General features: G+C 39.8%; 3 protein-coding genes and 1 non-coding gene across 5 annotated transcripts in view; 2 read left to right on the plus strand and 2 right to left on the minus strand.

Annotated features, from left to right (window-relative positions):
- Positions 1–368: 368 nt before the first annotated feature.
- LOC133985826 (UPF0450 protein C17orf58 homolog) lies at positions 369–6,887 on the minus strand. The gene is made up of 7 exons (XM_062425547.1): positions 6,815–6,887; positions 5,453–6,115; positions 4,456–4,542; positions 3,952–4,143; positions 3,066–3,245; positions 2,725–2,807; positions 369–575 (listed from the first exon to the last, which is right to left on the minus strand). Exons 1-7 carry the CDS (start codon positions 6,885–6,887, stop codon positions 369–371), a joined length of 1,485 nt encoding a protein of 494 aa, XP_062281531.1.
- Positions 6,888–8,779: 1,892 nt separating this feature from the next.
- trnar-ccg (transfer RNA arginine (anticodon CCG)) lies at positions 8,780–8,852 on the minus strand. The gene has a single exon. It is a non-coding gene; the product is annotated as a tRNA-Arg (tRNA).
- A 727-nt stretch (positions 8,853–9,579) lies between these two features.
- Positions 9,580–17,763, plus strand: LOC133989701 (importin subunit alpha-1-like). The gene is made up of 10 exons (XM_062428162.1): positions 9,580–9,685; positions 9,800–9,940; positions 10,563–10,651; positions 10,840–11,108; positions 11,314–11,408; positions 12,314–12,577; positions 13,344–13,577; positions 14,123–14,305; positions 16,749–16,898; positions 17,547–17,763. Exons 1-10 carry the CDS (start codon positions 9,620–9,622, stop codon positions 17,637–17,639), a joined length of 1,584 nt encoding a protein of 527 aa, XP_062284146.1. The 5' UTR covers positions 9,580–9,619; the 3' UTR covers positions 17,640–17,763.
- A 1,719-nt stretch (positions 17,764–19,482) lies between these two features.
- Positions 19,483–27,138, plus strand: part of LOC133991587 (E3 ubiquitin-protein ligase SMURF2-like) — a 71,222-nt gene continuing 63,566 nt past the window's right edge. For both annotated transcript variants that reach the window (XM_062430046.1, XM_062430054.1), the window contains exon 1: positions 19,483–19,904. In XM_062430046.1, the coding sequence (XP_062286030.1) occupies positions 19,853–19,904 (52 nt within the window). In that variant the 5' untranslated portion in view covers positions 19,483–19,852. The remainder of the gene's footprint in view (positions 19,905–27,138) is intronic.

The raw sequence follows: 27,138 nt of genomic DNA on the forward strand, positions 1-27,138 counted from the left end.
GCTCCAGGGTCCCTTAGTGAGTTAATCTGTCTGCCTGACGAATTGAAATCTGTAGCTTAACTCTTGTCAATTATCCGGGGCCTTGAATAAAGCTACTTGTGAGTACTGAAAGACAAGGTCATGACCATGACACACACATACAAAGTCTTACTGTGATCATATTACTAACAGTACACATAAGACCCACCGTCAAGGTTGACCTTTCACTCTCCTCTCACACCCTTCTCCCCCTCCTCCCTGTTTTAACCCCCCACTCAATCCAAAGTTGTGCATGGAGGCTGAAAGCACTGCACCACAAGCCATAAGTGGTTTCATTCCACCACCCTCGTCTCTTTTTCTCTCACTCCCCCCTTGTGGCTTGAGGGCTATCACACAGGAAGCAAATAGGAGATATCTCCCACCCCCTTCTCTCCCTCCTCCTCGTCCTTTACATCCTCTGCGATGAGGAATGTCCTCCTGCTGCGATAGTAGCCAAGATGTGGAGCAGGCTCCTGTTTCCTGCCCGCCTGCATCTGCTCCCTCCAGCGTTGATCCCAGATAGAGGCTTCTTCGAGCCTGGGAACCGAGCGGCCGAGCTGACAGACGCACAAGAGGGGGAGAGAAGAGGCTCAGCCCTGCTCCTGCCTCAACATCCAAGTTCTCAAGTCAGCTTCTCTTCCCAGAGGCCAGATGGAGACCACGGTTGTTAAACTCTAATTAGAGTGTCTTACTTATGTGGAGGCTCTTTCTGCAATCGCTGGGAAAGAAAATCAGGAACAATGTTGAAGATATCCTCCCAGTCAGCAGGCAGATAGTGAGTAGCGAGAGTGTTGGGGTTGTTTTAAAGACAAATAAATTCCTCACAGAGTTGTTCAGTACAAAACAAATACACATTTTTATTGGGTTCATGTATAATAAAGCAATGTCAGCGTTCAGTGCAAATCTTTTCCCTTTTATAAAAAGCATGAGCTCAGGGTCATACTGCAATCAAGCCAGGGATTTCTGATTAAATAAGAAGCTATCCCTTTGGGAACACAAAGGGAGATCAAATACCCCCCCTCTCTCTTTGTCATTTTATATAACCCTCTTTATTCATTGTCCACCTTGCCCCCCACCCCTCCCTCTTCTCTGAATCTGCCTTGAAATTCCCCCTTTGGGATTTGTCCTTCCCAGAGGACTACGTGTTTGTGAGTAAGCAAGAAAACAAGAGCCCTCTCAAAGAAGAGCTATTACGGAGGCACTTTTCCGAGTCATGTGTTCAGGTGTGGAGAGGATCAGATTCCTGCGATTAGATTTATGGCTTAGTCCCTACAACAACTCACCCCCTCCTCATTCAGCAAGGCCCCTTTTGATGTCCCAGTCTATTCAGGCAGACATTTCATCGTGGACACATAATTAAAGTTAAAAAAAATAAGCCGCCCTCCTGACAAGCAAAGGTCCTGTGCTCTCTCTCTCTCTCTCTCGCTCTCTCTCTCTCTCTCTCTCTCTCTCTCCCTTTTCCTCCCTCCTCCTCCTCCACTGGGGTTTGTTGCTGCTCCTTTTTCAGACTCTCCATTCCCTCCCTTTGGTCCTTTTAACACTAATAGTGTATTTCCTGCTCACCAACAACCACAGTGATATAATATGCCAGACTGGGTGTTGCAAAACAATTCAGTGCAATACTACATTTTGCATTCATATCAATTTAAAGGCATCATATATTCATCAAAGGAATCAATCAGATTTAAAATTTTGAACTTGTATAATCATAGCCGAGCTTCCCATGTTTCATGAAATTATTTGTGATGATTTATGTTTATATGGGAATTAAGTTTCTCCTCTATATAGTGTAAACGTGCTGTTTTGGATCAGGTAGTCAATTGTTAAGTGTGGATGCATATTTTGAAGCATGCTAATGCCCAGCTAGAAAAAAAAAGATAATTCCTTTATGTGTGTTTATATGTGTGCAGGGATTATAATCTGACCATGCTTCTTGCTCAGGACAAATGTTGCACTTGATTCACACACATTAATAAATCTAAAAATGGCCACATGTAAGCTTGTATATGGAGCATATTAAACCTGAAACAGTGAAAGTAATTACAAAAACACTGTTGACATGTGCTCACATCAAAGGCTCCACTTCACTCTGTTGCAATTTTTTTTGTAGCTGTAAAATGGTGGATAAATAGTTTTGTGAGGCACACAACCCCCAGGAAATGAGTCGTTCCTCTAACAGAATTCGATCCATTCGGTCCGATAACATTTGGATATTCTAGAAGAGCCGCACAATTCAGTTATTTTATCATCCCATTAAAGTTAGCTGAGGGCTAACCAGAAGTTAGTGGGCTTGGCTGGCAGAAGTCTCTGGTGCTTGGTCTTTGCCCATAGAGCATTCATCTGGCCAGTGTGGGAATGTCGCCACAGATACCCGATTATCAGCATTGGGTGAACTTGTTTGGCAATGGTTTGAATGTAACGATGATCCTTTATGTAAAATTCCCACACTCCAGCTTTTCTCTCTAAGTGCTTTACAATGTGCCTCTCATTTACCCATTCACATGCCAGCGGTGCATTTGTCTAAACATCAGGAGCTTGACCTCCTGAGCCACAGCTGCTTAGTACTCATGCAAGATGATAATTTGTTATATTTCTGTAAATTAATGATAAAAAGAAGAGCGTGTGCTTCAGATATGCCAAATTTCCCTTTTGATGTGTACTAATTTGATGCCTTTTTAAATATTTGCTTTTAGGGAATTCATGTACCTGCCATGATTGAATAAAGAGCTCAAGAGGAGATGTCAATATCAGAAATTTTGAGAAAATTAAATTGGGCTGAGGGGGACACCCTGTATGACACCACAAACATTACATCAATGAAAAATTCCTGTTTTTTCTATCAAAGAGACCCCGAGCTGAGTAAAAAAAGATGAACATGGATTATGATACATCATTGCAGTCCATATGAGAGTAAATCCATTTCCTTTTTGCAAAATGTCTTCCTTCCTGCACAATACTGAGGGGCTGGTTATGATCAGTTCACATAGGCTGCAATGTCTCTTCCCCTGCAGCAGGGGACAATATAGTCTCATGTTGGGTTCACCTACACCTGGAGCGGGTGGCCTCCAGGGCTTTCTGGTGCCTCCGTTTGTTGAATCTCTTCACGTAGTTGTTGCTTCTCAGGAGGCCGTCTCCGGGCTTCAGTTTACCCCCCAGCAGGTTCAGGAGGTCATTGGGAAGATGGCGCCTCCGATGGTAGATCTGACCCATGACAATGTATCTGGTCCCTTGAAAAAAAACATGGGTAAGGTTGGGAAAAAGTCACACAATGTCATGTTTGCATAAAACAAGGTAGGTGTTTCTGATTCTGCTGATATGAGGAAAACACCCACACAGGGATATTTATTATAAACTTCATGATTCATAGGTCTTGAGGGATGTTTGTACATATTATATTAAAGATTAAACTCTGCATGCATATCCTATAATATGTAGCTTTTGTCTTAAGGGATCAGTGTGTAGAATGTATAGGTATCTAGCAGTGAGGGTACAGATTGCAAACAACTGAATACCAACATATACATATTATATGAACATATTCATGAATATTATTTTCCATTTCTGCCAAGTCTGCTCCACTAGATGCCACTAAACTCTACACACTGCACCTTTAAATATGATACTGGAATGGATCCACACATGGTTCCAGTGATATTATCAGCTAAACCATAATAATATATGACCATCAATCAAAGGATTTGTTTCCCTTTTTATTCATTAGTAACCACTCAAGTAAACCAACAACAAAGTAACATAAATAATATGTACACAGTAATTAGAATTAGTCATGGAGAGCTAAACCTACACAACAAATCCTTGCATGGACTGAACACTTTTCTTCTCTTACACCTACACACTGTTCAAATTGGCTACATTTAAACTGAAGTCAAATGTTATGTTTCAGAGGCTTCAGAGCTTCACTGCTGCACTCACCCAGTTTGATATCCGGGCAGGGTTTGCTGCACTTGTAGGTGTCCAGGACCAGGAGGCGAACTTTGAAGAAGAAGCTGTCTGGGGTCACGTAGAGACGACTCATCTTGTAGAAGCCGTCACTGCTCACCATCAGCGTAATGAGGCGTATTCCTTTTCGCAAAACGTCAATGTCATGAACAATCCCATTGACAGCTGTTTTGGGGACATGAAAAACATCACCGATATCAAAATGTTGGAAATTCATAACCGTGGATTCAGAAATAAATGTAATCAATTGAATTCTGGATAAACCATTTTCAACATTAGTAGCTACAATGTGTTTTCAGAACTCTCATAACCCATGTTTTTGTATTATTATACAAGTGTTTGCATTCTTATAAATAAATAAAATAATGTCTTTATTGAGTAAAATGTGTAAAATTGCTATTGAGCTGCCATACATTACTTATATCAAACTGTAAAACTTCTGAATCTGTTCATCAGTGTCTCTCACTGGGTACATACCAAACTCACTGTAGCAGTAATACTCTCTCTCCTCCTTCTCCTTCCTGCACTCACTCATGCAGAAGGCATCATGTGTGAAGTCGGGCTCTGCAGAGACGACAAGCAGAGGACAGGATAAAGGGATGAGAAGAAAAGAGAGTGACTGTCTGCTGTGCCCCTACGGAGCCAGACTCTCATTCCAGTGTCATTAGAAAAGACAAGGTTGTCATTGCAAAACCCGGCTGTCGCATTCCTCTGCAGGAGACTGGAGGAGGTGGTATGTGTTGTGATCACATCACATCTCAGCGTTATATTTCTATAGCGTATATATCAGAACACTTGCTGTGCATTAGCCACCCAGGGGGAGAGCAAAACCATTACTGTCATTACAGCTCTCCACTGTAGTGTGTCAATGACTGTGTGTCAGTATATATGATGTCACTCGATTGACTTTTGTCAGGTATTTTTTGTGTGTTTTAAGCCTCCCATTATACAGGAGACAGTGGAGAGTGAAGAGGGAAGAGGGAGATGAGGGAGGATATGCAACAAGGGCCCCTGCCTGAACTCGAACCTGGGACATCACATTTACATAGTAAGCATTGTAAACCCCTGTAGGCCACAAGGATGCCCTTTCAAATTTGGCTTTTAAGCAGTTTTTACTTTTCATTCAAGGAATTTTTTTTGACTTTGCAGGAAATACATGTTACATTAGAAAAAGTTCAATCCAGATGAAGCTTTTTTTCAGTCAGTAACTAATACAAATATGTTGTATTTGTGTCTATGATTATGTCACAGAATATCTCAAAGACTTCAAAGCACAGATTATTGCTGCTGGCAATAAATACTGTGACACTGAAAGATTTTCCAAGCTGGCCAAACTCTTGCATAATTTCAAACTTTTGAGATATATGATCCCAAAAGGGAGTTTAGAAAATGATATCTCAACCATAAAACTCATTATTCAGTATTAATACACAGGTCAGATTCCAGGGTCAGGATACAACAAATCCTCCCATACCTCGCCTCAGGATGTCAAACTGGTAAAGCAGGCTGGAGGAGCGCCGGTTGAAGATGACAGATGGGCGGCTGTTGTTCCGGGTCGCTGCACCGATACCTGACTGGTAGAGGCTGGACTTCCCTGGGCGGTTCTCCTCTGGGTCCAGCCGTCGGTTGGGGGAATCTCTGCGCGGGGAAGAGGCTGGCTGGTGCGGCTGAGCAGGCTGCGGGTGTGGTGGAGCCCTGGGTCTGGAGTTGGGGTGTACCTCTGGCTCAGTCTGCTGAGGAGGACTGATGCTCGACTGGGTGTCCTGGCTGCTGGTTCTCTGCACGGTACGGTTGTTGGCGGCTGCTGTAGCTCCTGTCAGCAGGGTTTTTGGAAGCAAACCAGCAGCCTCTCCTCTGGTTTTCTCACTGTTGAGCTCTATCAGACGGTCACTCTTGGGGCCCTTCTTGCTCTTGTTGTGGGGACTGTGGTGACGAGGGATGGGAGCCAGGTCACTGTGCTTTGGCCAAACAGCAGAGGGTAGAGGATGGAGGGTAAATTTAGTATCGCCGGTCCTGCTGCTTTTCTCTAGAAGTTCATTGATAGGCAGGGAGGGCTCTTTAACCACCAGCCTGCTCTGGTTGCTCGCAGCTGGATCCACAAAGCTGCTCTGACCCTTTTCTATAAGAGTGTACAGCTCTGGATGAAACAGGAAAAAAAAGCACTTTAGTTTGCCATTTTCCACAATTTTATATGTCACTGCACTATCAAAGCCTCTCTTCCTCTACATTAGGCTGGTTCATTCATACATTATAACTGTTCTTCCTTAAAACTTGTATTGGCCTTGGATTTCATTTTTATTAGTACTTTCACTGGAAGTTTATTAGTGACTTTCATCATGAAAATATAACACTTTATACTACAATATAACTCTCATTAACCTTACTATGCGTAGGTTGGAAAATATTAATTTGATAAGAATCTACAGCTGTGGTAGGCTATTAATTTTTTAAAGTGAACCAAAGTTATAAAAAACCCCAATCCATCAAATGAGTAAATGATCAACTGCCCAGCCGGTCAACTGTTACATAATCATTGTTTTAGCACGTTCAATTTCCTTATGGGAATAAGGTAATTTACTTTTATTTTTAATTTTTTAAAAATAAATATGTTGGACAAATAACAGAATGAAACTCATGTAATACATATTGTATTAATGAGGGAAAAGACAGCAAATAATAAACTACATCAGAGAATGTTGTGGTGGTCATTTCCATTATTTACCTTGTTTTAAAAAAGCCACAAGTACACCAGCAATTGAGCATGTAGGTGCAGGAAAATCAGCCTTTCCTCCAACACAACTCACTATAATTATTGAAAAAATGTTTTTGCACTCACCGTTAACGACATGCTCCTCTGTCTTGTAAAGGGGAAACACCAGAAACAAGAGGAACAGAGTAATCCCAGTCATCCTGCAGGTTTTCTGTGGGGACAAGCTCAGAGGTCTGCTTCGGAGCTAGGATCCCTGCGACTTTTATACAGGCAGTTTAGGCATGAGATGGGGTGGGATGGAGAAGGAGGTGGGACGTCCCTAACAGAGAAATAAACACTGCGACTTGACACTCCCTTCATTCATAAATGTGTTTTTTATTTGCTGGTTATAATAAAAGATGAGAAATGTGGCTTTGTGCAGATCAAAGTAGATTTAATGTAAAATGTAACCTTGATATTTTGTGTCTGACAGACTGCAAATCCTCTGCAATGATGATGTTTTACTTGCTTGGTTTTGGAAGTTTGACCTTTTAGTGTAAAATAAACAAACAAACACACGACTCTTCAAGTATAGTCAGTTTATCTACTAATGTGTAATACTGATGGTGGGTTGAGCTAAACTTATTAAAAAATCATTCAGCTTTAATGTATTAAATCACGAGTCTTCACTGCCCCCAGTGGTCAAAGTTACGAACTGCAGTACAACGTGTATTCGTCAAGCTAGCGTAAATGCAAATATGAGCACATTCTAACACTTCTGCTAAATATTAAAAAAAATACAGAGTCACGTCAATGTATTTATAAATAACATTTAACAACAATAAGTCTACCAACGTGCTTGACAGAGACTTAGAAATACAATCAAATAAAACAATTAGATAGGCTAATATAGTGACCAAACTGCTCTGCAAAGAACAGAAATGGACATGAAAGTGGAACCGCCCAACTACATACAAGTACGATTCATATTTTTATTAATAATAATTTTTAAATGTGGTCAGACATTATGACCCGCAGAGCGCAGTGCAGACACATTATAAAAGCCTACAGAATCTATCACATCTGCCAACCATAAACAATATCGCACTAAATGTAAAGACACTGTGTGCATGATTCATTATAATTTATTTGCTTTTCATTGGCCTGCAAAAGTACTTTAAAACTACAATGACCAAACTGAAGCAAACAGTAACATATTATTGTACTTTCAGCAATCCATACTGAGGTACAGCAGGAGTCTCATAAAACTCAACATGAACAAATGCAATGTGTACAATCACTCATCAATTACTTTTGCACCTTTACTACTATATCTCTTCAGCTTTACATGAAAATATAAGACCTGTATGTGCTGGTCTGTTGCTGCCCTCTGCAGGACTGGAGAGCTGATACCAAACTAAATGATGCTGGAGCTGCATTTTTATTTTAATGTAATGTCTTCACTAGTTTTTCCACCACATTATATTATTATAAATTATCAAAATCCTATAGGATTTATAATAATTTGTATTTAACCCTATAGGATAATTTGATAGGATCTTTGTAGAGTAATGATATATACTGTAATTCCTAAAGCATTGGTCTCCAAATCAAGTAAAATTCTTTAACTGGAAGTTCATTTTGGATTCCTATAGGATTTTTGACAAGGGGTTCCTCTAATTTTTTGTTCGACTTTTCCACTGAATAGGGGAATCAGACAAAACCCTAGAATCCTAACAAAAAGCAATGACAGTGCAAAAATAAATAAATAACATTTTGAAAGATAAATTAGATTTGAGAAAATGTTAAATGTTCCTGATAAAGTATTCCAGGAGAGTGGTGTTTTGCTATTCCCATTATGGACATTTATTTATTTACTTTGCGTTTTGATGCTATTCTCAAGTATTCATAAATAACTCATACTGCTCAAACATAATCATCCAGCAGGAAAGCCGGGTGACAAATCTCTACTAATGTTGAATTTATTTTGTGTACATCTCTGTTTAGTGAACCTTTATTACTATCAGATATTACCAAGATATTTCTCTCAATCATTTTATGTATTTAATTTCGCGCTCAAACCCCATTTGATCCTGAAAAGGAAGTTAAATGCGACCCAGATGGGACTCGAACCCACAATCCCCAGCTCCGGAGGCTGATGCCTTATCCATTAGGCCACTGGGTCATTACGTCGCAAGAAAAGAAAAACACATGTTATCACTGTAAAAAACAGAAGTAATGGGTGAGTGTATGCTTCTTAAATTATATGTATACTTTGTGACGTATAAGAAATTTTAAACACAGTAAAGTCTGTAAGATATATACCGAAATGCGTGAAATGTGAGAACCAGCCAGCCGACAAGATTAGGTCGATTTATCTCGCGATATTGAATGCGGTTGCCTCTGACAACGGCTTTCTTGTTTGATGCGTTGTTTTAACAGTGGGCTATGGGGCGGGGTTTGTAGCAGAAGTGGCCAATCAAAGGTCAGAAAAATAGGACAGTATATACATGACGTCACGTCTGTTGTAAAAAAAAAAAACAAGATATCGGTAAGGTAAGCACGTAGCACATGTTCTGTAGCGAAATGTGCCCTTTAGTCTTATTTTAATAGCATAAATTGTTTTTTTCTTAACATTTCAGGATATCATACTTGTTTCTTTGAATTTCAGCCGTTTTTTGGGGGGTGTTGGTTTAAGAGACGGGCTCCGGGAAGCCTCCGTGTGCTCTAACGTTATGGGCCACATGGTGTTAGATAACCGGCTTGGCTTCTCGACGAGCGGCCCGTTAACTAAAGCTAACACACCGCCTGCTAGCAAGCTAACTTAACGTTAACCGGACAAAGCAGCCGTTGGCTCGACTATTTTATTCCTCACGTTAAGTAATCGTCTTTTATCGTCTTTTAACAGGGTTTCTTTGCTGTGGGATCAATTGTCTTGCTCAACGGTCAGGAATGTCAGCTGGCAACGACAGCGGAGCTCGGCTCACCCAGTTCAAAAACAAAGGGAGAGATGCCAATGTAAGCCCGGGACATCACAGTCACCTCTGCCAGGAACGACCACCCGGCATTACAACAACCGACTGTATGACTAATCGTGTCTTGTGTTTTTTTTATGGATATCGACTGTTTCAGGAGCTAAGGCGCAGAAGAGCGGAAGTCAATGTGGAGCTCCGGAAAGCAAAGAAGGATGATCAGATCCTCAAGAAGAGAAATGTCCACAGCCTTCTGGACGAGCCGACCTCTCCTCTCCAAGAGCAGGACCCAAACGCACAGGTAAGTTAGCGTTAGTCACCTAATGAGGTCTTGGTATCTTACACACTAGCTACTTTATTTTGGCAGGGGAGATTTAACAGGGCACACCTGAAATAAATACAGCGGGTTTCCATGTGTTTTCCATGTCTAAAACATTTGCTTATATAATTTAGTTGTCTATGAGTAAGTTACACCAACATCCATGGCAACACCTGACTCGACCTCAATTAAAAAAGTCCAGCCAAATTGAACCTCAAGGCTGATATGAAAGGAGGTCAGTGCTGTTTGCACACACTGACCGAAGGTCAATCATAAACAATTTGGAGATAACTTAAGTGCGCTGTGATAATAGTAAGGTTTTTCATTTTCATTTTCATTTTCAAACACACCAAGTGTACTTAGGAGGAGTCACTTGTCAGTATTAATTATCTACCATGTTATTTTAATACTTGATAGTCTCAACAACCAGGAAATACAAGCTCAAGTCTGTGTTTTTGGTATTGATCTGCCTTGTCTTGACCCTGTAACCCCTACCTAAATATAATCCAGACATGTTCCAGTATTGTGTCAAGTTATTCTTAACTCCTGTTTGACCCTGGTTGCAAGGCAAGCACGTAATCCTCTTCTGTTTCCATGTCTATAGCCTCCTCAGCACTGGACTGTAGAGGAGATTGTAGAAGGTGTAAACAGCCAGAATCTAGATCATCAGCTGCAGGCCACACAGGCAGCCAGGTAAAATAATTTTGACTCAAAAGTTTTTTAAGGTGTAATAAACATGTTTCATCCTATTTTATTACAATGGGATTTAATGCTCAAGCACAGTCCAGCCAGGCAAGGACTTGTCAATCACATTTACTTTTCGGGAGGTTACTTTACTTTGATTAACCTTCCATTTGTGTTATTTCCCACCTGATGTACAGAAAACTCCTCTCCAGGGAAAAACACCCACCCATTGACAGCATCATTGCTGCTGGTCTCATCCCGAAGTTTGTTAGTTTTCTGGCATTGTCTGAATGCCCTCCCATCCAGTTTGAAGCAGCTTGGGCTCTAACCAATATCGCATCAGGCACCTCAGACCAGACCGCTGCAGTAGTGGAAGGAGGAGCCATTCCAGCCTTCATCAGCCTGGTCGCATCACCCCACCCACACATTAGCGAGCAAGCCATTTGGGCCCTTGGTAACATTGCAGGTACTGTAGACTGACAATACTTGAGAACTCTTAGTGTTGAGGAATACTTTTTGTTTTCAGTGTAGGGTTACAGCTCAACCAAATGATTTATTTTCATGGTACAGTAACTTACTGTAATGTTCCTGATGTGAAACCGTATGTTGCTGTTTACTTCCTCCTGTTACATAATAGCACTGCTGACAATGTCTTTTTCCCCTAAACATAGGAGATGGATCCAACTACAGAGACCTAGTGATCAAACATGGTGCTCTCGAGCCACTCCTAGCCTTGCTGGCAGCCCCTGATCTGTCTGTCTTTCCTGTGAGTTTCCATCAAACCTCATTTGTACAGCTGGGTTTAAACAGTGTTTTTATGTGACATGGCACTACGCCCCTGCTAAGACCTAGTATGTTCTATCTGGATACATCCACACTGTAGAATTCTAGTTGATACTGATCCCAATTCACACTTGGCATCAAATTGTGTCTCGGACATATCTTGAGTGTCTATGTTTGGTTCAGTTTTTCTTCTTTCCGATCACATATTTTAGGAGGATCATGAAAATGTTAGTGTGTTACCATGCCTCTAGCACACACTATATTTAGTGTGGCCAAATAAACTAGTTCAAGTTCCTCATTAAATTAAAGTGTGGAAGTGAACATGTCTACTATGCTTTGCAACTGAAAAAGACATTTTTTTCAAAGATGGCAGCAAATATTTTTAAATGTATGATAAAAAAGTAGATTTGACATTAGTGATAATAGACCGAAGTCAATTTCAATTCAACTGAGACACATATTAGCGGCAAGTTTCAAAAAGGCATATCAGTGTGGCACTTGGTGTGAGGTGATGTACGTCTTTTGAAAATAAGCCTTTTGAACACAGCAGAAAGGTGTTATGCTAATGTGCCTTTAGAAATATCAGCCAGTAATTTACTAGAGGAGCCCACAATGCAGAAACTGCAATCTGTTGAGTATGTATTTAAATTGCAGTCAAACTCACTGACTAATTTTGTGGATTTATAAAAATCCTGAGACCCATATATTTTTGTTTTAATGCTAATGCTGAAATTGGTTGAAAACAGGATTCATTCTGTTTGGCTTTCCTTTGAGAGCGGTCTTTGAATAAATTGAATCTCGTCAGTATCATTGTTACTCTTAAAAAATATCATGTTATGACACTTTGATGATATAAAATAACCTTCGACTTTCCACACACCCTACCAGTCTGGCTACCTGCGCAATGTCACCTGGACGCTGTCCAACCTGTGTCGAAACAAGAACCCAGCACCTCCTTTGACGGCGGTGCAACAGCTGCTTCCAGCCCTTGTGCGCCTCCTGCACCACGATGACAGGGAGGTTCTGGCCGACACTTGTTGGGCTGTGTCCTACCTGACTGATGGCTCCAATGAGAGGATAGAGGTTGTGGTGCAGTCTGGCCTGGTGCCCCGTCTTGTGCAGCTGCTAGCCTGCGGAGAGATTTCCATTGTGGTATGTAGTGATGTGTTCTGTCAAACTCAAACATACTTTTATATCTGACATCTAAAAGTATATCTAGTGAGGTTTTTACTGTCTCATAGCATAAAATCTACTACTTTCAAAGGAATCACTAAAGGAGATTACCTTCATCTATCAGGAAGTAGCTGCTCTCTGTTCTATTTTGCCATCATGATAGAGATTGATCAAAGTCTTAGTGCCACTTAATATGGTGCTCATTACTGAAATACACTCTCTCTTCAAGACAGTTTTCACACCTCACTCTATCCAACTTTATTAGATTTGTCTAATTCACCCTCATCATAAAGTTGAAGGAAACCTTTCTGCCTTCCCCTGAGGCCTTTCTTTCTCTCACCTAATATAACATAATATAAATTTAGGCTGTTAAGAGTCACTGTTGCAAATGTTTTTATTGAATGAATGAAAACCATTATTGCCCCTATGGGGGGGTTGCTTTGCATAAAGAAAGCACAAAAAACAAAGCTTCAACAGCCATACATGAAGAAAAATTAAAGAAGCATCATTTGGCTGATTGATACTAAAACACTTAACAGGACACTAACAGCAAAAAACAAACAGAATATTATTATATTGAAAGCTTCCCTCATTGTTAGTAGCTTCAGATAGGAACATCAAAAGCAGATAATAATGACAAAGTTATCATCATCATTATTGTCATTGCCATCATCTCTTACTATATATTATTTTTTCTCAATTGTAAATACTCCAAGTAATCCTCCTGCTCTCCTTCATCTCCCAGACTCCAGCCCTGCGGTCACTGGGTAACATTGTGACCGGGACAGATGAACAGACCCAGTATGTGCTGAACGCAGGTGCTCTGACAATGATGCCCGGCCTGCTTAGCCACCACAAACCCAACATCCAGAAAGAAGCAGCCTGGACTGTGTCCAACATCACTGCTGGCAAGGACTGCCAGATCCAGGAAGTTATCAATGCAGGCCTGATGCCTGTCTTGGTGGAGATCCTCCAACAGGTCAGACCGCAAGAGCAGACAGAGAATGGCTTGTTTCATGAGTCAAGATGAGATTTATTAATTCATAATAGGTCAAGTTATATTTTATTGATCAGCATGGGGAAAACTGACCTCTATATTCTGAACAATGAACTGCCAGAGCAGCACCTGGGTACCAACTCTGGCAATGGCAAAAGCAGACATATTGCTAATATGCATATACTTATGTACTTAATGTGTTAATGACAATCACAGCGTTGTCAGATAAGTTGACATAAACAGATCATGCTGAATAATGAATCAGTTAACTAATGCTTACCTATATTTGTTTTGTTTTGGTTTTTTTTGCTTTGCTGCCAAAAGTCCAAACAGCAACTACCACCATTAACAGTTAAATACAAATAAGCACTTTCTTTATTTTATGATCAAATTAGATAATTTTTGAGGTACTAATTAATCTATACTGATTTCATGGTTTGTTTATTCATGGCCAGTTTGATATATTTTTAGTATCTCCAGTATATATCTATACTTTTTTGTGGCCTAAAGATGTATTCTCTGCGTAGGGAGACTACAAGACCCAGAAGGAGGCAGTGTGGGCTGTCACTAATTACACCAGTGGTGGGACAGTGGAGCAAGTGGCCTACCTGGTCCACTGCAAAGTGCTGGAGCCCTTACTCAACTTGTTGACAGCTAAAGACTGCAAGATCATCTTGGTCATCTTGGATGCAATCTACAATATTTTACAGGTATATTACCAAGACTTTAAAAAAGGCACAAAATACTGTACGCTCATAAAAACTTCAAATGTCTGTATATCTGTTCATAACTACTTTTTAGTGTGTCATAAACTTTTGTCAGATGTTTTTCCATACTGCTTATGAATGTTAAATAGCAGGGCTTAATGTAAAGTTGTTACTGATTTCAATCTTTGAAAAGTCCGCACCAAATTAACATGTACCAGTAATCTGTTGACAAAGAAAATGACACTCACCACACTAAACACTAGGCCGGGGTATTCAATTAAAATTCACTGAGGTCCAATTTGTGAACATTTCCTTAAGTGAAGGTCTGGAACATCATAATGTCTGTGTTATTTTTCAGTACCTTGAAGTAACATATAGTTCCATCAGTATCTGTGTCTAGTGGCTAGATTGTAGACTGTCAAATAAGTAGAATTCTAGAATATGGCAACAACATTTATTAGTATTTACATTCAACTTGTGGGATTCAAATAAATAATCAAATACAAGAAATAAGATAAATACATTTTCTTTTCTTATATCAAATAAATATGGCATTTTAAAATATTTTGATTGTGCTTTAGTAAAGTGCTTAGTTTTAGAAAAATAAAAAAAGAATCCCGTAATATAACTAATTATTATTATAGTAATTATAACTATAAACTTAATTTCACATCGAATAACTTTATAACAAAGCATCTCAACAGATATGAACTCTTTTCTTCATGTGTATCTCACTGACAGTCGAGTCTCTCTGCATGTCTGTATGCACGGATTTGATTGGCTCATTAGATTGGCTATGCACAGTGGTCTGTGAGTTTCAGAGGGCCGCTCCACTTTTACCGTAACAGCTGGAGAAACTGTGCCCTTTAAAATGGGTACACCCTGACCAGGGCTCTAAAGTGCGACCAATTTGGTCGCACATGCGACCTAATTTCTCAATGGTGTGACTAAAAAAAATCTGAGGTCGCACCGGTGCGACCAGCTGTTCGGGAAAAAAAAATCTCTGCGACTCTGAAAGTCTCCCTGTGGTTCAACCTTCAACAACAAACACACTATCAGAGATAGTGAAGGGCGGGACCCCCCTCATATTGGCCGTGGTCCAGATATTCCTGTGTGTAATGCGTGTGCTGCAGTAAGACAGAGAGAGTTGATGTAGAGTGCATGTAGAGCTGCGGATGACAAGATGAAAAGAATGATTGACAACTTTTTCGTGAAGAATGTTAAGTTAAGGCCTGATCCGTCCGAAAATCATAACAAATGCTCTGACACAGAGCCATCAACCTCCCAGATTATGTCAAGCCCTAGTCAGGAGACGGCATCAGATAATGAGCCACATACGATCGACTCCGTATGGAAGCCCATTTCCGCCACTGTGATGAAAAAAAAAGATCCTGTAAGTCATTATAATGAGAAACTATCTCAAAATAATGACTTAGTATTTTCAAAATAATGACTTAGTATCTCGTAATAATGAGAAACTATTTCATCAGCTCAGTGAAGCACTTTAAGCACCAACACTTTTCAGTGAAGTTACCTTTCTTGTAGAATTGTTCAAATAAAGAACTTTATGTTGACCAGATTGTTAGTTAATCATTTATTCATTTATTCATATTGCCTATATGGACAGCTATTTAAAAAACGTGAACCTGTAAAACTGCGGTTTTGAATGCAATATGGTCGAAAATTTGGGTGCACCTAACTTGAGTGCTGGTGCACCTAAGAAAAAAGGTTAGGCGCACCAGTGCAACCAGTGAAAAAAGTCAGTTTAGAGCCCTGACCCTGACAAAATTGAACAGTCCTCAATATTTCATCAGTTACAGGTCTGGGTCAGCCTTTTAGTGACCTCTGCACTAAAGCATATGTTAGAAAACTGTTTGCAGTAACAATAGCAGAAACAAGCACACCAGATCATGACTCGCTTAATCTCTTATCTTGACAAAAGAGAAGACGCATTTTGTCCAAATTGTTGGAGTTCACTTATCAAGTACGAAGAGAGAAGAGCAAACCTAAAGAACAGTTGTGATTGATTTTAAGTAAATTGGATAAAAAATTTGAAAACATTGACACAGTTATTTGTTTATTTTTTAGAAATAAAGGACAATTATAGTGAACAATTCAAACTGTCTTCATGGGTCCTCAATGGTTTAAGGACTAATGGTAGACAATGTCCAAGAATTGAAAGAACGAAAGGAAGGTATAAGATTGAAGAAAAAATAGCCTTTACATGTAACCTTCTACACTCCTCTGCCAGCAGTTCCCAGGGAAAAAATGAGATTCATAATGTGGGTTTCTGAGATTAGGAAACATGACGATGTGCAGAATTTAATCTCTGCCTCGTGATACATTAAATTATCTTGACAGTCACAGAGATTAAATTGAATGGTCACAGGTTCATCTCTTGTGTGAGGGAACCATTAGTCTGAATTTTTCCCCCCTTTTTCCACAGATGGCATACAAAACTGGTGAGACTGAGAAAATGTGCCTAATGATCGAGGAGCTGGGTGGTTTGGACAAGATCGAAGCGCTGCAGTCCCATGATAATGAGGCTGTCTACAAGTCCTCTCTTAACATTATAGACAGATTCTTTTCTGAAGAGGTAAGTGTTACTGTTCTTGATCTTGATAAATTAGTCCATTACCTTGAAAGTACACCAATCAGTGAACCATGGAGAGAGGTGGAGGAGATGATTGTGATCAACGCCACTTTTAAAAACACTATAGAGATTTCAACTGGAATGCAACTTGAATTTTTCCTGTCTGTACATCACAGTTTGTTACTATCTTCAACAATTCAATCAGAGCACACCCACAGAAAGAATTAAAAGACTGGCAGGCATTGTAAGAATATATTGTCAATTATCCACAGATGAAATGATCCGTCTCTGCAGAGCCAGCAGGGTGGTGCAGTGTGTCATTACTCCTCTTGTCTTTCTGCTTATTGTTGCCAAAGAATAAATGTGGGGTGTGGTACAACACACAGTGGCCTGAGCTTGGATGTTGGCTGGTTTCTGCAAGACTACCTTCAGTCTATTAACCCAATGCTCATTTTAATGTTTAAATATACAATTATTTTCCTTACATGATCTGGCTTTGATGTCTCTCAATTCACAACAGACCTTGTCCTAGCTGACAAATACAGCCTTATTCTGCAGAATTTTTCCTAATCCATGTCCATGAAACGGTCCCCAAAACGTGCTAAAATTTGGTTAATCCTCTAATGCATCTCTGTCCCTTTTGTCTTTCAGAATGAAGACGAGGATGAGGCTGTGGTTCCTGAGGCCACTACAGACAGCTTTGCTTTCCAGATCCCTGAAAACCAAAGCACTTTCCAGTTTTAACACGTCCAGTTTGCTATTTGTGGGGGGGAAAAAAGACATTTCTGACCTTGTCGATATTTTGTATTTTTTTTAGCCATTTCATCCTTGTACAAAACGGTACAAAGACACAATGTCCCTGTTTTAAAACAAGATTTGTAAATAAATTGTATTAATACACTAAGGGTTTTGTTATTGATTGTGTTTAAGGTAAAGCATGACATTCACAAGGAGACATGCTGGGTTTATTTGATGAAATGATATGCAAAAGGAGTTGAGGTATTAAGGAGTGGAGAAATGGGATGTGAGTCCCTGACCAAGTCACCACTAGGTGTCGCTGTGCCTATTCTGTTTGCTTGGCCTACATGTCCCTCTAGCACATTGTAAATGGGTTTTTTTGAATGAAAGCTGTGTGTTGTAATGCAGTACACAGTGTATGGCCATGTATGTTCATTAGGGAAGAGAAAGGAGCAGAACCATGCTGCAGACTTGGTATTACAGTTCTCACTGGAGACTTGCATAAATAATATCTAAACTCACAAAAAATCTTTATACAAATTTGGGCCTACTGGTTGAAACTCACAAAACAATCTTTATGCTAATTTGGGCCTACTGGTTGAATGTCAAGTTTGTAACATGATTTGTCACTTGGTATCGCGTACACCAGACGCATTACATTTTCACAAGTGTAGGTCTGTATCGAACACTTCCTATATTGTGACTGCTCCTTCCCTGCTTTCACAGATAAATGAAACCCCAATGCTCACCAACTCTTATTGGTTAATATTAATCCAGTGTGGACAGTCAATATACATGTGCATCAATTAGAAATGTAAAACACTCAATTAAATTGTAACTATTCACATAAAATGTTTGGCTTGTTCATACCGACATAAATTGCATCAAGCTTTCTAAATTAAGGCCGGAAATAAGGCATCTTGGCTTCAAAATAAAACCACTGGCTCGTTGAACCATTCTAACCAACCAAAATTACTTTTGTCATATACCCTAACTGTTTTTTGGGGTTTTTTTTACTGCTGGAAATAGATATTTACAGGACTGGGACCAGTTGTTAACCAGTTTAAAAATGTTTTGCCCCAGATATGACATTTGTAGAGGATATTTAAAAAAAATACTGTGTCCGGGTGTTGTATTTGTTATTTTCTAGTTTCTACTATGCATTTAGCCTTATAAACTGACCATATACTGTACAGGCCTGTGTGGCTGAAATGAATACAAATGTAATATATAAATAACAATAATAATAGTAATGATGGCGATTACAAAATAATAATAATAATAATAATAACATCACTCCCATTATGCCATCAACTTCTTAATTATTAACCTGATAATCAACATTTTGCATTTGATTGATTTTTACTTGTCTTCTTTGAATCAATTCAATTCCTCCCTCTTTTTATTTTTTGTTTTACCTACTTTTACCAACTGTCATTTTCCTTACCATTGTTATTATCATTGCTACTATTACTTTTCCCTGCGACCCTATCATCTTCTTGTTATTATAACTAATCACTTCAAATCACTTCCAGAGATGATAAATGTCGTTTGTTTGATTGTAATATAAAATGATATAAAACAATATTAGTAAAGATTAGACAGTGACATACACATCCCTACACGTATACAATATATAATTAAAACAAATGTGAAATTGAAGACTATGGACTATTAATTAATCAAATCAATAGAAGACAGATTTTTGTATGTGTGAGATGTTTAAATAGCCTAGAGATTTTTATGTTGAAGCTTCTTGGCGGATGTGCTGCAGTGTGTCCATCTTTCACCTGCCTGCAGTCTCACAGTCTCGCCATCACGACCAACTAGAAGCAGCAGCAGCAGCATCGCAGATTGAGATGGAGGGGGGACCAAACCTCTCACTTGATCTGTATCAGTTCCCCTGGGTCGCGGCATGAACGCCATTTGGGAATGTAGTTATCATTTGCATTGTTTGCTTGAAATTCACGGCACAGGAGCTGAAGAGGGACGTGTTGTTACTCCAGCGATGTGAAGATTTATGAGCCACCCTTTCTTGTTGCAGAGAGCCAGTCAGCGTGATCCGCTCCTGCTATGCTGATACTATGAGCTAACACCAAGCTAGCACATTTGATTGTTTTGGGAGATACATTTTTGAAGAACTCCTACATTGACACATGAATTAGACACTTTTGTTGGTTGTTGTTGTTAGTTGTCATCAAGCTGGAACACAAAGGGGAATGTCTAACCAAGGAGTTAGGAGGAATGGCCCAGTGAAGCTGCGGTTGACAGGTAAGCGAGTTTAAACCTCCTCCTTTGCAGACGCTAGCACGTTAGTTTGCTAGCCCACCAGGCTAACACACACATATGTGGCGACACTTTCAACTCATACATTGTCTTAAATTGTTTTTTTGTCTAGCTGTTTTTAATCATAACTTAATATAACTCTGGCTGATACACTTAGCTGCTCGGCAGGACTATTGCAAGCCAGTCAAAGATTCTCTCTCGTTAGCAAACATTAGCTGTGTCTATGTTTATTAACCTAGCCGGGTTATTGCTTTAGCATCGTTACAAATAGGAGTTTCACCTCCGAAAGTTATCTTAGATTAAATACTTCAGCGTGATAGCCTATGTTAATATCCCATCTATTCCTTTCCTGGTTAATGTCAGCCCTTGTTTACCAGTATCGCCATTAAAACATTGCTAATAATCAGTGTTTAATAGGACTTTGACCTCCTCTGTGCAGGCATGTTGTACGTAAATGTGATGAGGTTGAAGACGTGCAATGTTATCACTCATGCTTGGGTTTTTTAGTGGATGTGGAATCACACATCAGAGCTGTTTATAAATATATATTAAAAGCCAACATCACATGACAAATTGTGGTTCCCCAATGGCCTGATGTGTTTAGATCGTGTATTTTTAATACAATCTTTACATAGGTTTGCCGGGGTTGGGGTGGTATGCATGAGGCATACCACTATACGGTACATGTGTTACAATAAACCCATTCATTTGCAGTGTGTGCATTTAGTAACAATATTTTCTTGTTTGCCCTGAGGAGCTGTGGTCTTATTGAGTGGGAGATGGCATTTGTAGCACTTTGTTTCACCTGCATTGAAGGATTAATGCCCAACATTTCATCACCATCATCTTCTCGTGGCAGTGAAGCTAAATCTGATGGTGTTCAGCAGACATGACTGTTGAACTGAAGGAAAGATCAGAGAACCTGAGATTGTTTCGTTCTGATGTAACTGATGATAAACCACAATCATGATTTTTGTGTTTTAAGATTCACTGTAAAGCTCTATAATTTTCAATTCTCACAGCACAGCATACTGAAAGGTGCTCTGTCATGGTATGAGTTAAGTGTCTCATTCACTGTGCTACAGAAAGGCAGCACAGCAGAAAGGTAGAGTAAAACTGTAAATGGAAACGAACCCTCAAAGTGCAAAGACCTACCCAGCCGTCTTTCCTGCTTGCCTGCCCGAGGTCTTTTTTTTTTTTCCTCCCTCCATATGGGGAATGGTTTTAAATGGGCTGCAGTAGTCTTCAGACGGAATCCCAGGAATGTGAAACCTCAGAGAGGAAATGTGAGTCTTTGCTGATCATAGACACATCCTCTGTCTGTCCTTCACTGGAGAGAAAGAGTTTAAGGAAGACTGAATGTGTGTGAGATGGGGGTTCACATGGTGGAGCGCAACCAGAATTGCTGCTCACACACTGAGGTTTACTGATGCTAAGTCTACATTTAGAGTTGGGCCTTCATTGCACATTTTACACGTGTGTTTAGTTGTGGCCACCCTTGATTTATGTGTTTAAGGATGTGTGCATTTAGACCTAACATTGCATACCAAACGCAGTCCAGTTTTACTGTCTGCTGCTCTGTGGTCTCAGAGTTTGCATATGCTTTCTGTGTCTGTCATGGGGAATTAGCTAAACCAAAAGCTTGGACCTAAATACGTTAAAGTATTTGGAACTTTTGTTATGCTTCATAATTGTTTTTTGGTTTGAGTTTTATCCTCATAAAACAGTTTATATGATAAGCAATAAGAATATGCTTATGACCCATTAGCCCAAACTCTACCACATTTGGTTTCATTCCCAATTTCTCTATGAAAGGTTATTGGCAGGAGTTTGTAGAAGCAAACTGTAGCTCTTATCCAGTAAATAGCTATTTTGTCTGTTTTCCTCAGGATAATATAACATTGGGCTGGTTTTGTGCTTGAAATTCTGCTCCACCTAAATTAGGTTTTTCCTAGATAGGATTCACAGAGACAGCTGAATTTAAATGGTGCTTATAGTTTGTTTTCTTCGCTGGGATCCCCTCCTGACACGGCCATGGATTAGTTTGCGTAGGGTGGTCTAACCCACCCTGCAGATTTTGACCGGATTCATCCCCAGTTTAGTCATCCCACACTGCCTTCAAATCCCACCTTCTAGTTCCTCACAAATTTAGAGCTCCTACTTATGTCTAGAACATGTATCTGGGACAGCTGCTCTTTGATGCTTAAATTAAATTTTTTTAAACAACAAAAAAAAACATCCTAGTTTGAATTTGCTGGTAGGTGGTGTGTCGTCTTGTCCCCACAAAGCTTGCTGCCAAGTTTGTAAAGGAGAGCAATTTTGAGAGCTGTTATTTCGAACACTGCAGGGAGCCGAAAATTGGTGTAGTTCCCCCTCCGACTCCGGCGCAGTAAGAGCTGGCGTATGATTTACTGAAATTGAACAAGAACAAGGTGTTTTTTCTTCACTTTCCTTCACTGGATGGAATCTGGAGTTTCTCAAATGTGAATGACATGAAATGTACGAGGGGATGCATCCATCTCTTATCCCCTTTCAATTATGGCCTCTTGGCTGTACTATGCTGTTGCTGCCTCTGCTGTGAGGGAGGGAGCCTGTCTATGTGATCCATTTCCTCCATTAGCCTCCAGTTGGCATGCAGTGAGCAGGGAAGGACTGGAAGAATCATCTCTGGATTCTTCCTGTTCTGTGTGAGCGTGAGACACTCACGCAAGCAAGGAAACCCACATGTCAGTTTTCATCTACTGTCGTACTTTGTGTGTGTGTATGTGTGTGTATGTGTGTGTGTGCGTGTGTGTGCGTGCCCCCCTTGCTCTAACATTTTGGGAAGCTGGTGCTGGAGCTTATGTGTGTGTTGAAGGGGCCAGAAAAAAGCCAGGAAGCTGGTGATTTAGATAAAGATCCAGCCTCAGTCCCAGGCCTAGCATTAGCACCGGGGCAGAGTGCATTTTAGGGAAGTTATCAGGGACCACTGTCTCAGCATTCACTGTCAGCTCTCAGATAGTACAGCTGTGTGTGTCAGCTTGTTTGTATGTGCAAGCACAATGTTTGTGTTCTCAAAACAGAAGACACATGCACACAGACGCACTCCTATAAAGTCGAGCTTCCACAGGAAGTTCTGTCAGCACGCAATGCTGAGCTAAATTAGGCCTGTCGGCTTCCTAAAGTAAGGAGTTAATGTTACAAAGAGAGCACACAATGGTGACAGTGACAAACCAACCAGGACTAACAAATAAAGCTATGAGGCTAACACAGGGTTGCAGGATAATAACACATTACGGATATGTTTTACTCACATTAGGATGTTATTATAAAGTAAAGGACAAAACATATATTTATCTTGTTAAATGGTAAATATTTACTGCCTTTCTGGCTTATTTGCCTAAGTGAAAAAGCAGTCTGAAAGGAGTGGAACATTTTGAGGAGATAAAGCTCTGTATTGGCATGAATCTGTCAGGTGTATTTAGTCTTACTTAAAACTATAACTACGCATGTGCTGCTTGTGTCATTTATTTTGTTACATCTAAGCTGTTTCATTTCCAAGTGGCTCTTTTTCCCCCCTTCAAACAGTACAGAGATTTGACAGTTGAAATATGGACCGGAGTTAGTTATTATGATTCATCAGCACACAATGGATGTGAGTCACACAATGCTTTGTTACACTGTGGTTTATTGTATCCTTGGCACAAGCTTAATTTAGGAACAAGCAAAGCTCTGGCAGAAAGTGCAGTTTGACCTAGTTATAAGGCAATTAAAAGGCACTGCTCAAAATTCCTGATCGCTGCAGAAATCGCCTCTAAGATACAAGGCTGTTCTCAAGATTTTTCACCAAATATATACACATGTAGGAAGAATATGTTTGAAGAATCCGCCTTGAAAATATGAGCAGCAGCAGCAGCATAGATAATAACCTAAGGGAAGATGAGAGTGATCAGTCAAAGCATCAGGAACGATCCATGTGTTTATAAGACTCAGCTTACCACACACTCAGATCAGTAAGCCTCAGCTGTTCTGTATGCAGCTTGTATCTTTTAATTCACCACTCTGTAAAAGTAGTATCTGATGGTCAGCGGGCAACTTGTCTTTGCATTCCTATGTCTTTTTTTTTATATTAGCCTGGGGTCGAGTACTTTGACTGTATGATGTGTTCACGTCTAGATGCTCATTTCCATACTGCTTATCTCTGGCTTTCCTCTTTCTGGAATAAGACACTTCCCTTTTGACTTGTCTCCTTGTGTTTTTTGTCATTTCTGAACATGCAGGGTAATACAGACCAAGACAAGTTTATTCATATAGCACATTTCAGCAACAAGGTAATTCAAGGTGCTTTATATAAAATATTTAAAACACCAAGACAGAGAAACGCACAATAAAGGGACACTTAAGTACAATGGGAAAAAAAACTGTTGTTAAAAATCCTAGAGTATAGAAATCAAAATCTAGCTAAAATAGAATAAGGTTATGCTAAAGGTTAATTATTTGATTTAATTAAAGGCAGCTGCAAACAGAAACGTCTTCAGCCTCAATTTAACAGAACTGAGAGTTGCAGCAGACCTGCAGTTTTCTGGGAGTTCGTTCCAGATATGTGGAGCATAAAAATTGAACGCTGCTTCTCCATGTTTAGTTTTGACTCTGGGAACAGAAAGCAGACCTGTCCCAGACGACCTGAGAGGTCTGGATGATTCATAACGTAGCAGCAGATTAGAAATGTGTTCTGGCCCTGAACCGTTCAGTGCTTTACAAACCAACAATAGTATTTTGAAATCAATTCTTTGACAGACAGTAAAAACTGGCACATCCAATCATTGATTTGTTCAATGCACGTACTCAGCGCTTGTATTGGACTGCAGTCTCCTTTTGAGATGGTGATTTAAATTTGTGTGTCGTCTGCATAATTTTGGTAACATATTTAGATTTTTTTCATAATAGGGTAGAGGTAGCACAATGTGTTAGTCTTGTGCAAGTTTGTATGTGGGCATGGATGTGTGAGTGAAAGAGAATAGATGTGTTTTTCTTTTTTACTTGGATAGTGTGTGTACATTCTTGCTTGGTGGCCTGTGTGTGTTTGTGCTTCAGCTCAAACATTTTACATCTGATTTGCTGAGACAAGAGAGCAGCCCATACAGGGCGGTGCCCCACTGCTGCTGTCAGCCCTTCAGTCGTCGTCTCTTCTTCCCCTCATCTCATGTTCATTCTTCTCCCATATCTCCTACTGTATTTCGTCCAGTAGCACATTTCTCCTCTGTTAAAATCCTCCCTCACTCTTTGCCCTCTACAACATGTCATCCTCTGGCTCACTACTGCCACATTTCTTTTTTTCATTCTTGCCATGTTCCCTGTGCAGCACTGACTGCTAATTTTTAAAGGGCACCAACTTTCTAACTACCTAAAGATCTGAAGTCCAAGTTGTCCAGTCATTTCTGTGCATGTAGGTTTTGAATGACTTCCATTAAGCTGAAGTGTTTCTACAGGTAGTCCAGAGGTGGTTCCTAACATAACTGCAGAGAAAATTTAAACTGGATTTATATTTTAGTTTAAAAACGTGTGTCTTGTTATGAAACATTTAGTGCAGCTTCATTCTAAATGTAATAATTTATAGTCTCTATAAATATGCATTGTTGCAAAGTAGGTAGCAAAGAGGTTGCAGAAAAATGTTTATTTTTTAAGACAGTTCTTGGTCGGTGGTGATTAATAAGCTAGTTTTCTTGAGTAACTGTGTCCATTTATTATTATTGTGCTGTTTTGTTTAAGAATGCTTAATTTTTACTGTTGCTACACTTTCAATTTCAAACCAGCCTGAAATCATAGTCGTATCGTATCGATATCGAGATATTTGGCTTCAATATCGAGATATGATAATTTGTCCATATTGTGCATGAATACATAAAAATATGTATTGTTTGTTATTCATCTTGAAGTTGGATTGTCCAGGTTAAAGCATTCAAAATGTTCACAAACAAAAACATGTTGATTATTTTCTTGATAAGTTGATTCGTCATTTGATCTACAGAATCCCTGAAAATGGTAAAAACTGTCAATCACTGTCTCTCAAAGCCTTATTTTGTCCCATTTTAGATGCTGGAAGCTGTACAGCTGTACATTGTTTTGTAAATGAATCTAAACGATTTATGTCAAAATAGTTGCTGATCAATTTTGTTAGGGCACCTGAGGCAGAAGTGCACGCAGTAATCAATAGGGAAGCAGTTGTAGTTCATGAACTGCGACAGGAGCTAGTTTTAATTTTAATTGGGAAAGTTAACAACCTGTGTTTCATCTGTAGTGACTCATCTGGCTGCAGATGTTGTGATGATGTGTTCACATTTCCTCTGGCATTATACATGCATTGCTATAGATTAGTCTGTGTTCACAGTCCTGTGAGGAAAGAGATGATTGTCCTGTATGTGTGTGCGGCACATTGTGTCTGCTTGATAATGCCTCTTAGCTTTTGAGGTTACTGTGTTGTGGTTAGGTTTTGTGGTGCAGTAAAGACGCCCTATACCCAAACCTCTTCCAGCTCTGTTTAGTCTGCCTCACTAGCATGTACTTCAATTGACCACACACAGGTTATATACAGTCATTCAGTGTTCACGTGGGCCCTCCTCATCATATGGAAACGTTCAATCTGTGATGCAACTGTTCCAGCTGTACTTGTTCCAGCTGTATTCATCCTGTCTGTTATCTGTACATCTAAAAGGAAAATACAGGACACAACAGCTTTCAAATGCAGCCGACCAGACCAAAATGACGAAGCCCACATTGCGTAATTTGTGGCCAAAACATGAAACATTCACTCCGCACATATGGTAACCCCAAACAACAAATGAACTAACTAATCAACTCAAAGCTGAACCTGTGGTCGCGTGCCATATTAACTCCCAGGATCAGCAAATGCTTTTGTTTTTTTTTCATAATAACCTTTAAATTATGTAAGTAGATTGCTATGGAAATACAAACCTCCTGCATGTGTGCATGAGCTGTTTGGAAACAGAACATTTCTGTTGAAACTGTACTGACGTGTGTGTGCTCTGGCTTTCCTGCTATATGATCACAGATAAGGTTATCTCGTCTCATAAGTCTAGTAGTCTAGACGTTTGCATCCTTGTTGCTTCAATGTTGAATTTTACTGCATGTGACACGCTGCCTTGACAATAGGAATGTCTAGTAAATGTAGACAATCAATGTGAGTGAGTGCGTGTTTATGGTTAGGACACCTTTATAAAAT

Source organism: Scomber scombrus, chromosome 2 (assembly GCF_963691925.1).
Source record: "Scomber scombrus chromosome 2, fScoSco1.1, whole genome shotgun sequence".
NCBI lineage: Eukaryota > Metazoa > Chordata > Actinopteri > Scombriformes > Scombridae > Scomber > Scomber scombrus.